The sequence below is a fragment of the Silurus meridionalis genome, chromosome 8, assembly GCF_014805685.1.
Source record: "Silurus meridionalis isolate SWU-2019-XX chromosome 8, ASM1480568v1, whole genome shotgun sequence".
NCBI classification, from domain to species: domain Eukaryota; kingdom Metazoa; phylum Chordata; class Actinopteri; order Siluriformes; family Siluridae; genus Silurus; species Silurus meridionalis.
In genome coordinates, this window is record NC_060891.1 from 16,566,430 (window position 1) to 16,582,117 (window position 15,688).

Sequence of the window (15,688 nt, forward strand, 5' to 3'; positions counted from 1 at the left end):
CTACAACTTTTTAAGCACGGCGCTTAATGAAGGCTGAGAACTTTCCCGTTCGCACAAATGGCTTCATTAATAATTCAACACAACGAATGGCAGGGATAAAATCCTACTTCAGCCTCGTTTTGCAGTGTCAGATGCCCAAAATAAATGAATCCATCAAAGCATTGGATATAAAGAATGACGTGGAGCATGGATGACGGCAGCTCGCGGCTGAGAGAAGAAGAGATCGAGGGCGACTGGGCGGCAACTGGCTTCGTCTGTCCTTGCGACGTTTTGGTGGAGGAAAAGATCAAAGCCATTATACCGGAGAGAGAGAAAGGCAGCCACATCAACCTGCATGTTTGTGTTTTCTTGTTCACACAATAGGAGCTGGGCTGATTGCAGCTGCCATTTCCAAGACAATTACCAGTGGGGCTGACATTTTTAAATGGGAGTTTAGATTCAGGGCTAGGTTTGAGATGTGTCAAGAAAGCAGCCACAGAGCCAAAACCAGAGCCCACAGATGTTTAGCCATGGTGCTGCACGCTGTTCAGTTAAAACAAATAGTATTAAGCCGCACATGAAATGTTTCTCGACAAAAATGTGCCTACTGTGTTCTTCACTGCATATACAGTGTAAGCCAGAGGAGAGCCTGTGGGTACCATTACCGTGCCTGCCCCCTCCTTTTCTTAGACCTTCAGTATCATCAGCAGACGCACACAGCAGTCCTGGGGCACCTTCTCCATTTCACTTTCTAAACTGCTCCTTTAGCACTTCCTGGCCTGCCCCATCTCTCCTCCAGCAGCTCACCCTGCTCATGGACTTTATCCACCTCTCGCTGCATCACAAACCATTAGTGGCTGCGTGCCCGGGGGAGCTGGGCTAATGTCACATCGAGAGCAGTCAGAGTGCTGAGATTGCGTCTGACTTCCTGCTATAAGAGCCTGAGCCCCATTTCAAGAGAGCTACTAAAACACCTCTCTGAGCCTCTGCCACTCATTCTCATTCTCTCTAAAAGCCATAAACAAACAGCACCTCTTGAGAATCGACAGCGCGCTCAGCGTGAGGTTTACTCCGAATCTATGATGCAATGGAATTTGGCAGAGCTGAAATGTGATTCATTTTATATTCAGTATGCTTTCTGGGTATTTTAAGAGATTTGCATGCTTTCCCTGTCAGTGCACCATTATTCCTGGATTTGAAAAAATATACGTATAGAAAATCCACAGTGGCATCACTTCCAGCCCTGATGTTAGCCCTTCATCAAATCTTGTGGGCTTCAAAAAATTTTTTTAAATAAAAACATTTCTCTGTGTTGTGCATAGACATATTATTGGTGGCCCGGACGTGGGCCAGGTGAAGTATCTAGGTTGAATATATCGGGGTTAAGTAGAGCTGGAATAAGAGCTCCACTGACAGCCGCCAATCACTGTGATGGTTCCGTTTGGCTTAGCCATTCCCTGCCTGGAGTGTGCTCTGAGGCTAGCTGTCAATCACATACAGGGCCTGATGCCTGAGCACATTTGCAAGGCGAAAGTTTTAGAAGCGTAAAAACTGAGAAGTTACTCAGTCACACTCAAGAGTGTCTGATGGACGGACAGTCCATTACTAAGATATTAGGAATAAATATCATGCCGCCATTCTTTTGACTTAACAGCGTGGATTTCATTATAACATCCTGGTTTAAAACTGCTTGAGCTGAAATGTAAAAAAGAACAAAGAACAATATGTGTGAAACTTATTTTTTTTTTTACCCTTTGTTATATCTTATAAATGATATTTTTAAAAATTACACCTACTCTTTAAAAGTAAAGGCTACGAATAAAGATCCAGCACCCTATGTCTTCCAAAAATTCTGATTAGCTAACAACTGGCACAAGAATAAACAAGTAGCATTCAGTGTTTGTTTTGCACTGTAATATTGATAGCAATGTCGGAAAAACCTTTTGTATATTTGTAACAATAGATAAACTGTTTAGCTAGCTAAGCATCCAGATCCTGTGGGTAAATGTTTCAAGGTATAATGTTCTTTATTAATTTCTATATAATTGTGTAATTTAAACCCACATTATTTGAGCTCTTCTTGAGTTCTCCTAAATATATATATATATATATATATATATATATATATATATATATATATATATATATATATATATATATATATATATACATTTTTTATTTTATTATTTTATTTAAGTACAGAGAAACCTGTAGAAAAATCAGTATTTCAACAGGACTGAACCATTTACAATAATGCTTTGAGACTTCAGGGGTGAAATCCGTCAGTCAGACACCGTACCTGTTGTTCGACAGCGCTTCTAGTTGTGTATGCAGCACTTCTCCATCCTTGGCTCTCAAAATTGCCTGCAGATTCTCCTCTAGAACCTTCCGGCTTTGTTTGACCTGCCTCAGGACACATTCTGCATCCTCAAACATGGAAGCAGGTGGAAGGCTATTCAGTAGCTGGTTGGGTCGAGACACAGGAACAGCCTTAGGAGTGACCTCATCATCTTGCTCTGATGGCTAGGAGAGAAAAAGGGAGGGGAGTGAAGAAAAAAAAAAAAAAAAAAAAGAGTTCCACACAACCATGATTAAAGCCATACGTCATTTGTAGCTTGAAGAGAAAGAATGACACAGACTGAAAATCTTTCTGTACATGACAGACCAACAAAGGAAATATAATGCAGCAATGATAAGAACCCCAAATAAATCCATCAAGGGGAAAGTGTTGCTACTCCGGCGGAACTGACAAACGACAAAAAAAACAGGAACGATGAATGTGAGGAATATGTATTAAATGCTATTCTTTTATTGTTGTGTGGAGATAAAATAACATCAAGTCCCACTCACTATGATGTCAAAGGAGGACTGTAATGTAACTTAAATACCAGGATAAAAGGAAGCATGCTAGGTTTGTGCCAGACTTGTCAAATTTCTATTTTCCCAATAGCAAACCTGTCACATCCCCTTTTCCAGTGTATGTGTGGAGGAGTGGGATGGGACCTTGGTTGTCTTTTCCTCTTATCCTCTCCTGATTATGAATCTGAGTTCCGTTAACCCATTACTGAGGCGAGCACATCCTCCTCACCATGACATCTCTCTCCCCTCCTTACACTCGCCAATTACGCATTCGACATGCGGATAGTCACCTCCAAATTTCCGACTCAAGTCCAGGTTTCCTTACTCTCTAGGATTCTCTACATGTAGTGAGCCGCATCAGATAGAACTGAGGGCAAAGTAGTTTTGCTGAATGCTCACTTATGTTTACGAGTAAATGGGTTTTTTAAATCTTCCAAATCAGAATCTGTGTAATTCACTTCTTAAGCTACAAGTGGTACAATTAATGTAAGGCCTCTCCAGCTACAGTGGCAATTATAGACCATGAAACGCTCAACAAAAGCAAAGCTGCAAACGGCTGTTGCTGGGTTAGCAGAGCTGTGACGCAGCGTGGATATGGATTTTTTTTTCCGAGGCATTGTGCATTCATTCTTTCCATCCAGGTGTACATGTGAGATAACGACCCTGATTTATCTGTACAGTCTCTGCATAGCAGCGCGTCTCAAACTGCGGCATACAAAAGGTGCCATTGTGTCTGTAGCTTGTTGTGACCAGTGTGGAGGAAACGGCCCTGTAATGCAGGCACTGCAGAGGCTGGAGTTGCTATGGGAACCTACCATGGAGATTGGGGGTGGGGGCTGAGGTGGAGGAGAGGGCAGGGCGGGGGGTGCGTGGTGGCTTGGCTCGGCAAGCTTCACAGGAAATGCATCAGCAGTCTGGAAGAGAGCACAGAGAGGTCGGATTAGGAGAAAGCCAGACACAGTTATTGTTAAACAATGGAATGACTGGATTTGGCTGAAAACGCACACACAAATACAAACACAAACACACACACACACACACACACACACACACACGAATGGATGTATAAAAAGAATTGTTGTAACACTTCAAATAGTGTAACCATGAACATGACATTAATCAATCCATTCTATAGTTCCAACATTGCTAGCAAAGGTATATGAAAATTTCATGTCACAGTGGGCCGCCGTGAACAGGAGCATGATCCTCGCTGTGCAGCGAGCAGGCATGAGTGACATTCCATTAAAACAGGCCAGGCACTGACAGCATACAGTGACTAGGTTCTCTCGGCTCAGAAAGCGACAGAGACAGATAGACAAACACACTCGTGGGCCTCTCTGTCAACGGCCAAAGAGCATTCAAATCCCGCATCCTCAATTATATGCTAATGTGTCATTTGCCTTGTGTTACATTATTCTTGGCTGATGGAATTTTTCAGCCGCAGCCAAGGCGTGCCTCGAAACTCAATTCCTCAGCGAGGAGGCTGGTGGGGGTGGCAGGGAGTGGGGGTTGACTGTAATAGATGGAAACAGGCAGCAGCACATTTGGTAGAACGAAGAAGTGCTGTAATTTATTAGTTAGGGGAAAAAAACATTGGAAAATTGCGTTGAGTCACAGAGATACAAGGCATGGGATTGGAGTCTTGGCTTGATTTCATCAGCACCCTGCTTCTATTAGATTAGCACGTCCTAAAGCCCAGCAATGGAAATGACATTGGTCTGCTTTAGGCGAGCAACTTGCTGATCAACATGCCATTGAAGATACTAATGGGAAAGGCAGCCTGCTTTTCTCTGGCTGTGTGCTGTTAACCAGATATAGGGACAAAGTAACTGACCAAGTCTGATCAATAATGACTGATCTTTCAAATTACAATGTTGAGTTAGAAATACGACACAATCACCTGGACTTAATCAATGTACTATACATGTAATTTACAGACGAGTAAATCAGAAAAAGAGTAAGCCGTGTATATTTTGAAATTTCCACGAATTTTCCAATCTACAATATATGGACAAAAGTATTGGGACACCTGACTTTCCCAACCACTTTCCCAAACTGTCATTGCAAAGCTGAAGGCACACAATTGCGTCTTTGTATGCAGTAGACTGAAACTCCATGAACATATGCTTAGCATGGGTTGGAGGGGAAGATCTCCTGCTATATGACCTCAACACTACTGAACACCTTTGAGAAGAACTGGAATGCTAAGTGCACACCTGGCCTCCTCACCTGACCTACATCAGTACCTGACTTTACTAACACACTTGTGACTGAATGAGCACAAATCTCCACAAGCACACTCCAAAATCTAGTGGAACATCTTCCCAGAAGAGTGGAGGAAATTATAAGAGCAAATTGGGACTAAATGTGGAATGCGCTGCTCGAAAAGCACATACCATACTTATGACCAAGTGTCCGCAAACCTTTGCCAATGTAGTGTATGGTTTCTCTAATGCTATTCACTAATCACACTTACCTGGATTAAGTTTCGCATCTCGTCTTTGAGTCTGCTCAAGTCCTGTAGCATTGCGTTGGCCTTCTGTACAGCGGAATTGGAGCTGTTTGGCAGCGCATGGCTTGAAGTAGACGCTCCCTTCAGGCTTTCTTGGCTCTCGTTTGTGCTCAGAAGCTTGGTCACTGCACTCTCTGGCCTCTTTGCTTCAACCCTTCCAGTGGGAAAAAAGATGGATGTTTCTCCTGGGTTCTTTCTAAAAGAAGAAAGAGTTGAGTCATACCTGTCTGCAGCACATATAAGACCAGGCTTATGCAATACCACAGGTTCTGGCAATATCTTCGAGACAATGTGCTAAAGCTCCTATTCTGATTTTTTCTTTCTTTATTTCTTTATATACTTTATAAGTTTTGAAGGTAAACACAGAACACTGGGAGCGATAGGAGGAGGGGATTATGGGAACTAATCAATCTCACTTCTAAAAAGCACTGAAGCAGCAAAAAAAAAAAAAAAAGAAAATGTATAATGAGGAGTCCAGAGTGGTCTGGCTCATAGATGGGAGTGTTGTTGGGAAGTGGTATGAATATGAAGGTCAGCTAAAGAACAACAGGGCCTTGTAGCAGTAAGGATGACCAATCTACACCCTCAAACAGTGCTAAGGGACTTCAGCTACAGTTGCCCTCTGTATGCACTTTCTCTAACGTCTGTTTGAATAGCTCATTGTTTACTGTACATTTTGCATGAGCGGTGTAAGGCGTAAAACTAAAGTCAGCCACTATTGAAGCTGAAATATGTATTTATTCTGGCTTTGGGAGCACAATCTAATGAGAATGCTCAGAGGCCCTGAATGAGGGGGTTCACTCACCAGGTTCTAGTCAAGAGCCATCAGTCTGAACTGTTTTTTTAGTGTAGTGTTGCCGGTTCATCGAACATTACTGTGAACTCTGTGTCTGAAACACTGCTGCGCTTGTCTACCATTCGGGCAATTAACCACACAGAGACACGTTCCGTTTGCCGATATTTAAACCCATTTAAAAAGATACAAAGACACCTTCGAGGAAAATGGCAAATGCATTGCCTGACAGGAAAAGGTGAAAAAGCCACCGTTTAGAAATGATTTCCAAATGTGTCACTCACAGGCCAAAAGTGGTTATTGCTGTGAAACAGGCAGGGTGAAATTGCTATCTGTAACACTCATGATGCTGAAGGTTATGATGCCTGAAGCTATCAAATGTAATACTGTTAAATGCATCTTTGTTGCTCCGCACAGGCCTTAGGATTGGCCCAGACCTCTAAAACATAATGTGATTATGTCCTTGACTTAAAAGTCTAAACAAAGGACGTCAATCGTTTCGGAATAAACGTAAAGGGAAACTAAAGTTCTCTCTGTTTTAGAGAGAACCATTTATGGGAGCTGACAAGTAAAACATGGCCGGAGTCACGATTTGCCTGGTCGCCTTGACTTTTAGATTATGTGAAGTGGAAGTAGAACAAATGTGGATCTGAAACTAAGTGAGACATGCAATGAAAAATTGGCATAGGGGTGATGCAGAGTGGGTTCCCTAGAGCTGTACATCCAATGCTGAAGGTCAAAACAAAGTTGAACAGCGCACCTAGCCTCAGGCTTTTAACCCGCACTTACTACAGAGCCCTAAGATACACCACTCACCCTCTCAGCTGCTTTGAATGCTTCACTACACTTTCAACTAGGCTACTTTCTCACAGACACACAAACACACGCTCTCTTATGCACTCACACTATGTCTATTCATCCCTCTCTAGCCTACTGCACACAGAGCCTCACATTGATTCGGAGCTCAAAGAGCAGCCAGAACAATCTCGGTGAGATCTAGCAAAAAAAAAAAAAAGCTGAAGGTGGACAGGAGATGAATAATCCTGTTCGTTATAATATGAGCAAGAGCGGAACATTTTCAAAGCCTTGAAGGACTGAATCAAATTTCTGTGGTTTGTCTTCCTGCATGCCTTTGACAAGACATGTCTTTTTTTTTTTTGTGTCCTAAACCTCACATACAGAAAAATCACACTGGAAAATAAATTACAGTCCTAATGTCTGCAGAGGGTGAAGAGTTTAGTGCAACGAACTATATAGCACTTAAAGTCTCTCAAGGTGAAGAGTGTGTGATGTAGAAAACCCTGAATTAACACGAGGCCACGTTGTGTTTGATCTGTGTCTAGGCAGCGAGGCAGTAATGAAGCTTTGTGTATTAGGAAATAGTCTCATCAGAGCTCTATTGTGTCTTCAGGTTTCCTCTCCTGATTTGAAGTGCAGAGACAAAGCAGATTTTTTTTTTTTGCCTTTCAGTAGCTCTACGATAAATAAACATGAAGCCCACAGGGGCGTTTCCGTGACGCGGTGGACACCCTGATGTATTCCACGCTGCGCGCAGCCTTCAATCAGCTTTGAGATGCCACAAAAAAAAAGAGCTAATCCATTTGAAGAGGGGGAGCAATAGAAGAGAGGCCAGGAATTTTGATTTCACCCGAAACTGATTAGGGTGTAGATGCAGACAGACAGGAGAGCAAAATTGCCCTGCAGACGTCGCTCTACGCGAGTGTCTTCTTCGACAGAAAAAGAGAGACGAAAAGCATTCAGGAAACTCGTCCGTCTCTCACGGATGGGTCGTCGTTAATGAGTTTCTGCACTCATGCTGGCAAGACAATGTTCAGGGTCAGTGGAAACTATGCCAAGCGCAGGTGTCCTTTTTAAGAGCCTTCAGACTTTTATAGCCATTCCAGTCGAGCTGCTTACGTGCCTGACCATGACTTGCATGATTCTACTTAACGGCTATAAGTGAGAATCGCCCTCAACTCACATTTCACTATCGATTTTCCGCAGCAAAATGCTAAACCTTATCAGTGTGGCACACCTTCTCAGTCATCCCTCAAGATAAGAATCTGAATCCCACCTAACATTCAAACTCTCTCCAGAGAGGACACACAAGGACATAGCAAATTGACTTCCCCAACATTTGGCGCTCCTCCTACCACAGGAGAGACATCACTCTAGAGCTTGTATTAAAAACAAAGCAGGAGAAATTACAGAGGGAAAAAAAAGAACAAATAATGTCTTTTCCTATGTAACAATTCTCAATGCCCCCTTTTATATGTCACAAAAGAGAATTGTATTGACAGTTTCTCAGTAAAATAGTCAAGCATGCTTGAAGTGAAGGAAGGGCCGGCCATCCCATCGCACTCCCCCCTGCACCGCAGAAGAAAAGACTCCAGCCAACATGGTGGAGGTTCAAAGCAGTGTGTGTGTGTGTGTGTGTGTGTGTGTGTGTGTGTGTGTGCGCATGTTCAGAGATGCTGCCAGTCTAGATTTCATTCATAAGGCAGGGAGTAAATGTCAATGCAGCTAAGTCATTGATGTACATGGTACCCCCACCACACACAGGGGGAGACAGCAGGTAGAAGAAAAAAAAACAGCATGACCTCTGTCTGCAGGCTTAAATCGAAAAGAGGACGGCATACTGTTGTACTGGAGAAAAAAAAAGGATAATTCTTGAGAAAGTGGTGCATTAAATAAAAACTCTGTCGAGTCTGGTGCTAGATTTTCCGGGACAGATCTGAAACACTAAGGACAATTTTACAACAGGGGGTCAGTTAGGCGATACATAAATACAGAAATACACAACTAAAATACAAGTGATATGACTACAAAACGAGATTTCACGTCATTTTGTAGTCATGTGGCTTTTGCGTTTCACATTTGAACTTTAATCTAATAAATGAAGAACAAGAACACTAAGACCATTCATGAAATTCATATTAATATTAATGAGCCTGCAATGTAATGTAAAAAGTCTGAGCCTGTGCATTTATATCACATAAACATAAGGTCCCCCATCCACCAGGTCCTGACCCAGTATTAGTCCAGGAAAGAGTTGCTTCCAGGTCACAAGAATGTTCTTGGGAAATGACATATATAAAGACACTATCATCTATTGTGTGTTTTGCTCTATGTATTTTCTATAAATTTTTTAGTTATATATCATAGTATATGATATATGAGATTGCAAAGCAAGTCCAGAGCTCCTACTGACTAAGTACTGACTAATTATATATATATATATATATATATATATATATATATATATATATATATATATATATATATTTTTTTTTTTTAGGCATGTGCATCTTTATGCATTATCAATACGATACATTAAAGACACATATGAAGCAGCTACCGATGCGATACAATTCAGCCCAATTACGATGCAGTGCGATCCGTTTCTATTTGATTCCACACAATGCAGTTCAATGCAAAACAATGAAATGAAAGAAATATGACGCTATGAGATTCAATATGGTACAGATACTCGCTTTATTTCTTCGGTTCAGACCAACAGTAAATCATTTACTAAAGTTTGACAAATTTAAATAAATGCCTTCTGACATCTAACACATGGCCCTTTCACACAGGCCTAAAAAAGCTTACAAAACTAGAAATTCTGTTCCTGTTCTGTTTCCAGGAAGATGCAGCTCTACCTCTGCCATGTTAATCTATATTCTATGTCACTCTCAGGACACGCTTCGGTCTCCGTAGGTCACTTTCGAAATGATCAAAGTATAGAAATCTACTAAACCATACATCTACTATTAATTATATACAAATAAATCAGTTTTTACCGATGCAAATATGTGTAAAAAAACAAAAACAAACAAAAAAACATACCTTTTCAATGGTATTCAAATCTCGGCTATTTATCCAGACTCACGACACATGATAATATGAATTACGTTGCGTACTGTATGATCAATAATATGCCACTCGACATTCAGATAATGGGTAGGTATAAATACTGACATGCAAAACCTGTCCCCGAGATAATCTGCAATCATTTTGTTTTTGTCTTTTACTCTTTTTTCTGACACACAGAGACTAGCTGTGTTTTGCCACCATTAACAGCAGACCACTCCAGTCTCATGATCATGAAGCCCTAGGATGAGCACTGGAGCATGCAACTGAGTCATGGAATGTGAGGCAGAAAAAAAAAAACTGCAAAAAAAAATAAAATCAATTTGCAAGTAATATTTTGCTATTAAGTTAAACATTAAAGTAATCAGCACTTGATTAGTGGCCGTCATTAATTTAAAGCATGTCATGCATATTTAATTGTCTGCTTAATAAAAACACACTCGATCAAAAAAACAATGGCCCGAAGGGAATTAGAAGAATGCCTGTGTAACTGTCATATACATCACGTGGCTGTTTGTGTTTAGGCAGGAAGAACCATCATCTATCAAGTCGGCCAGTAAGTGCACAGCTGCTAGCTGACCCTCTCCGTCATCTAAATGCCATCTCTCTTAAAACATACACATAATTTTCAGCATTAGCAGCATCAAACAGCCTGTTTGGGCCGCATATTGCATCCAGTGGTAAAGCTGACCACCTTGTGAATGGTGTCAGAAAAAAGGAGGAATAAACGTCCCTCACATTCATTTATCTTCGCTCACTTCATCCGTCACACCTTTCCCGTGTACACACAACTTCATCACTGGTAATTACACTATGAGTCTGATTGCGCTCATTTCTTGCTGGCTATGCTTCAAAATTATATTATCAACTGGGAGTGTTAAATAACAGCATTATCATTACTAAATTTATTTCTGTACTGATACAGGATTTCAGGAAAATGGTTTAAACCAAGCAAGTGCAAGGTACAGAAGAGAAGGGAGGAGACGAGGAAAAGGAAAGCCAATGTTTTTGAAAACACTAAACCTCAAGCTTGGCTGAAATTCAATATTTCAAATGGATATTCATTCTTTCTTCCTCACCCATAGAGAGAGGAAAGCTAAAAACGAATCCTGGAAATGTAATATATGGCCAATTTTACAGGACAGAACAGGTGTGGGGCCTGAAGGAGAGCAGACTGCTACTGCGGTGGCGGAGTTATGAACTTTATAGTCCGATCGCTCAATTCACAAGCCCTTAAAGGAATCTCCCACTCTTCTCAAATCAAATCTCTGCCTACTTCAACCGTTGCCTCGACTTGTACACCTTATTCTCAGTGCAGTTCTCAGTATCCTTGATGACATTTTTTCTTTAAAAACTAATAGATTCTGTAAAAGAGGGCATCTTCCTGGGTCATATTCCATCTCCCTGCCTGCTCTCAGTTAATAACACTGAGATCTCTGATGTCCGTAAATGTTAATGGTGAATTCTCTATGTATACCACAAGGCTCTTCTTAGGACCATTATATATATATATATATATATATATATATATATATATATATATATATATATATATATATATATATATAAAATGGTCCTAAGAAGATAGTTTGTAGACAGACAGACAGACATACAGACAGACAGATAGATGTCAGAAGACACATCCTGTGGTTGTGAAATAGACATGTAGAGGCTTAGCGTTATGTGCCCAAAGAATGAAGTCTGCTGACTACCTGAATATCCTATAATAATTCTATAAATTATTTTTTTCTTTCCTGATGGCACGGGCATATTCCAAGATGACAATGCCAGAATTCAACAGAGTTTAAACTGTGAAAAAGAGGTTCAGGGAGCATGAGACATCATTTTCACACTTGGATTGGCCACCACAGGGTCCAGACCTTTACCTCATTAAAAATCTTTGGGATGTGCTGGAGAAGACTTTGCGCAGCGGTCCGACTCTTCCATCATCAATACAAGATCTTGGTGAAAAATCACTGTAACTCTAGACTGGAATAAATGTTGTGGCAATGCAGAAGCTTATCGCAACGATGCCACGGCGAATGCTTGCCGTAATCAAGGTTAAAGGCGGTCCAAAGAAATATTAGAGTGCTGTGTGTGTGTGTGTGTGTGTGTGTGTGTGTGTGTGTGTGTGTGTGTATATATATATATATATATATATATATATATATATATATATATATATATATATATATATATATATATATATATACACACACACACATACATATATACATATATACATATATATATATATATATATATATATATATATATATATATATATATATATATATATATATATATATACACACACACACACATACACATACATACATACATATATATACATATATATACATACTTTATAGATAGATAGATAGATAGATAGATAGATAGATAGATAGATAGATAGATAGATAAATAGATAGATAGATAGATAGATAGATAGATAGATGGATAGATAGATGGATAGATAGATGGATAGATAGATGGATAGATAGATAGTACAGAATAGTAAATAACTTCCTCCTACTGAATTCTAAGTGGGACTATCAGAAATCCCTATTAAACCCAATCGACATTTCAGTTACATCATGCGAATCAATGAAAAGCCGTGACGTGACTATTGACCAGATTGACTCCTAGTCACACAATAATATCTGCCAATCCAAATTTCACAAGGAATATAAAATAAGCAACGACTCGTCATAGATTTTATTTCGGTAGCATAACATTAACAAGAAAAGTGACGGGTTTACACACTAGACTAATGCTGTAAGCAAGGATCTAATGTATATGTTGAGGGGTTAGAAACCCTCAAAGCCATTTGGAATTGCCATCCAGAACACTTTCTGAGTGGTTTCAGATGTACTTTTTTTAAAAACGTGTCGCAGCAGGTGCCTCTATCACAGCACAGTCACGGTGTCACAAAAGAGATAATATAGAACATCAAATGTTGCCAGGGTTCAGCAAAATGTCCAGTCGACTTTCACTATAGATCAAAATCCAAACAAAAGTCCCAATTCTAACCCAGAATTCAGCTGCTAGAATATGTTGCACATTTGACTTCCTTTTCACAGACTTTGTGTAAAAAAACCAAGGTCACTTTGATGTATCTTACAGTAGAACTGATTCTGTACATCAGAGACACACTGTCTGCACTTTGCCTTTGTTTGAAGGAATTGATTAGATTTAATTCAATTCGACTTTGCTATTAAAGAAGATTAATGATGGACACAGAGTATCTCAAAGTTAGGCCCAATTTGATATAAAAAAAATACAGTGACCCCGAAATTATTGTTAACTCTCCTGTTGGCTGCTCCACAGCTGATAAAAATATTCATAGAGCAAGCATGGTGCAGTGTGAGCCCTTCCGTTAGTGCTTGTTGAAGATTCTATTTTTGGCCACTATATGCAATAACTCAATAAAATCAAAAGAGGCAGTGAGCATGCTACACAACCATTGTGCAACCTCAAGAAAGTAAATAAATTAAATTGCTTATATCAGCAAAGAAACAACACATTCTGAAATTGTTGCTATACATAAAAAAGAAGTGAATAATTTTTCATAGGAATGTAGAATATAAGTAATTGTGAATGATGACTGATCTTTAAGGTTGGAGAATGTTGTATAAAATGCTTCTATTGAAAAGTGCCTGTCTAAAGTTTTTTGAGCCACATGAATTTTCCTTTTGTTTACATGCATGAAACTATGTAAAAGAGTTGTATGTAAAACACACAAGACATGGACAAGTGAATGACTGGATGAAACATTTGTGGACAGAGGAGACCAAACTTGATTTTTCTGGCTCTAACAGAAGAACTTTTGTAAGGCGGAGAACAGGAGAGATGATGTTAGCAGGCTGCCTCACACCCACAGTCAAACATAGAGGGGAAAGCTTAATGGTTTGAAGTTGTTTTGGACTGTAGAAGGTCGGATATTTATTCCAGGTGAAAAGAATACTGGACCAACATGGCCACCATTCCATACCTTAATGCCATGCAACTCCTTCTAGACTTCACCATACAGTACAATGAGACAATGAACCGAAACATGCGTTTAAAGCTCTGTAACATTATTTACACAGAAACAGTCAACTGAAGTTTTATCTAGCCTGCACTGACCTGCCCAGTCATGTGACCTAAATCCTCCTGAACTGCTCTGAGGTAGACTAGATCGAAAGGTCAAAAACAAATCTCCAACCATTGAGAAACACCTTTAGCAAGATTTACAAAAGGCATGGCGAAGTATTTCAGCTGAATGTTTGGAGAAACAAACTGTCTGGATGCCGAGATGCTGAAGAAGGATTTTTCAACAGAGGTTAAACATCTGTACATTTATACATTTGTTTGGCCAAAGAAAACATACAAACAGTTAAATTATTTAGTTTGTTGCACAAAAAACTTTTGAGAGGCACTGCATGTAGTTTTTCCTGATTTTTTTTTCTTTATTAGCACCTATTGTAGAATAATAAATACAGAAGATGCCACTGCTTTTTCCCACAAAGCCAAAAGCTGCTTCTGCCAGATCAAGGTGCAGATCTCATGGTTTATAGACAGAGAGAGTTTGGTAAACTAGGACATCGACGCTGTCATCGCCCTCTCGTAGACTCGGGTGGGTTTGTTGATTGTGGAGTGGCAGGACGTTGATGTCCTGGTGTGTCATCATGCCTGTGCTGTCTATTACATCTGCCTTTTAGTGTTACTGTCATAGCTACACCTGCTTGTACTGTGATCACCATAGGCATGCTTTTTTTTACGGTGTACATTCTCTCCTGTCACAACTAACAATCTGTCAAAAACGTACAGAAACTTCGGCTGCAGGTGTGATTTTGGAGCGAGATCCCAATGCACTCCCTCTCCTCCAGACCTGCCAGATACAACACTGGAGCAAGATCTTGATGCTCTATTCCTACTTCTTTATTTTGGTCATTTACTTTTCTGATGTGCCTTCCATGCTACTGTGAATGATCGCACTGTGACCCCCAAAGACTTACAATCCTGCAGTCATTATAAACTACTGTGGTGCACCTGAAGCGAAATTCTTTGTATTCTTTGTATGCTGTCTCTTCTTTGGCACATAGCAATTATCAAAATTCCTTTATCTGGTGTCGTCCAGAAAGAGGATGGATCCCCTGTTGAGTCTGGTTATTGGATTTCTGTAAAGCTGCTTTGTGTGTTGTTAAAAGTACTATAAAAAATAAATAAATAAATAAAATGTTTAACTGAATGTTCGAAATTTGTGATTAACCTAAAAGGAAAGAAAAAAAAAACATAAATCAACACATTTCCCTGAACTAAAAAAATAAACAGAAAATGAAAACTCATTTGCAGTGAGTTTACAAATCTTATTTAACAACAGAAGCAACTTTCCGGTATTTTCTGAGGAAAACGTTCTTGTAAGTACAAGGGATGCTACTAATACACTGGGAAGATCAGAAACACTGAAAGGTCTCGAAGACCATAGAAGACAGCTAAAGTGGTAAAGAAAAACCAATCTGCACAAACTTGCGATGTCAAGAACACTCTCAAAGAGGTAGACATTTCATTGTCAAAGTCTACATTCAAAAGAGGCCTTCATTAATATATGTACATTCAGCTTAATTTTAAAGATTCAAATCACACAATAACATTCAAGGCTAGATTAGACATTGGTTTAAAACTGCCCAGTG

At 39.8% G+C, this 15,688-nt stretch overlaps 1 protein-coding gene across 4 annotated transcripts in view; it reads right to left on the bottom strand.

The window, feature by feature from the left end:
- The window catches only part of kiaa0586 (KIAA0586 ortholog), a 93,774-nt gene that overhangs the window by 45,486 nt on the left and 32,600 nt on the right, over nt 1-15,688 (bottom strand). For all 4 annotated transcript variants that reach the window (XM_046855194.1, XM_046855196.1, XM_046855192.1 and 1 more), the window contains 3 exons: nt 5,315-5,546; nt 3,654-3,752; nt 2,279-2,502 (listed from right to left, as the gene is read on the bottom strand). In XM_046855194.1, the coding sequence (XP_046711150.1) occupies nt 2,279-2,502; nt 3,654-3,752; nt 5,315-5,546 (555 nt within the window). The remainder of the gene's footprint in view (nt 1-2,278; nt 2,503-3,653; nt 3,753-5,314; nt 5,547-15,688) is intronic.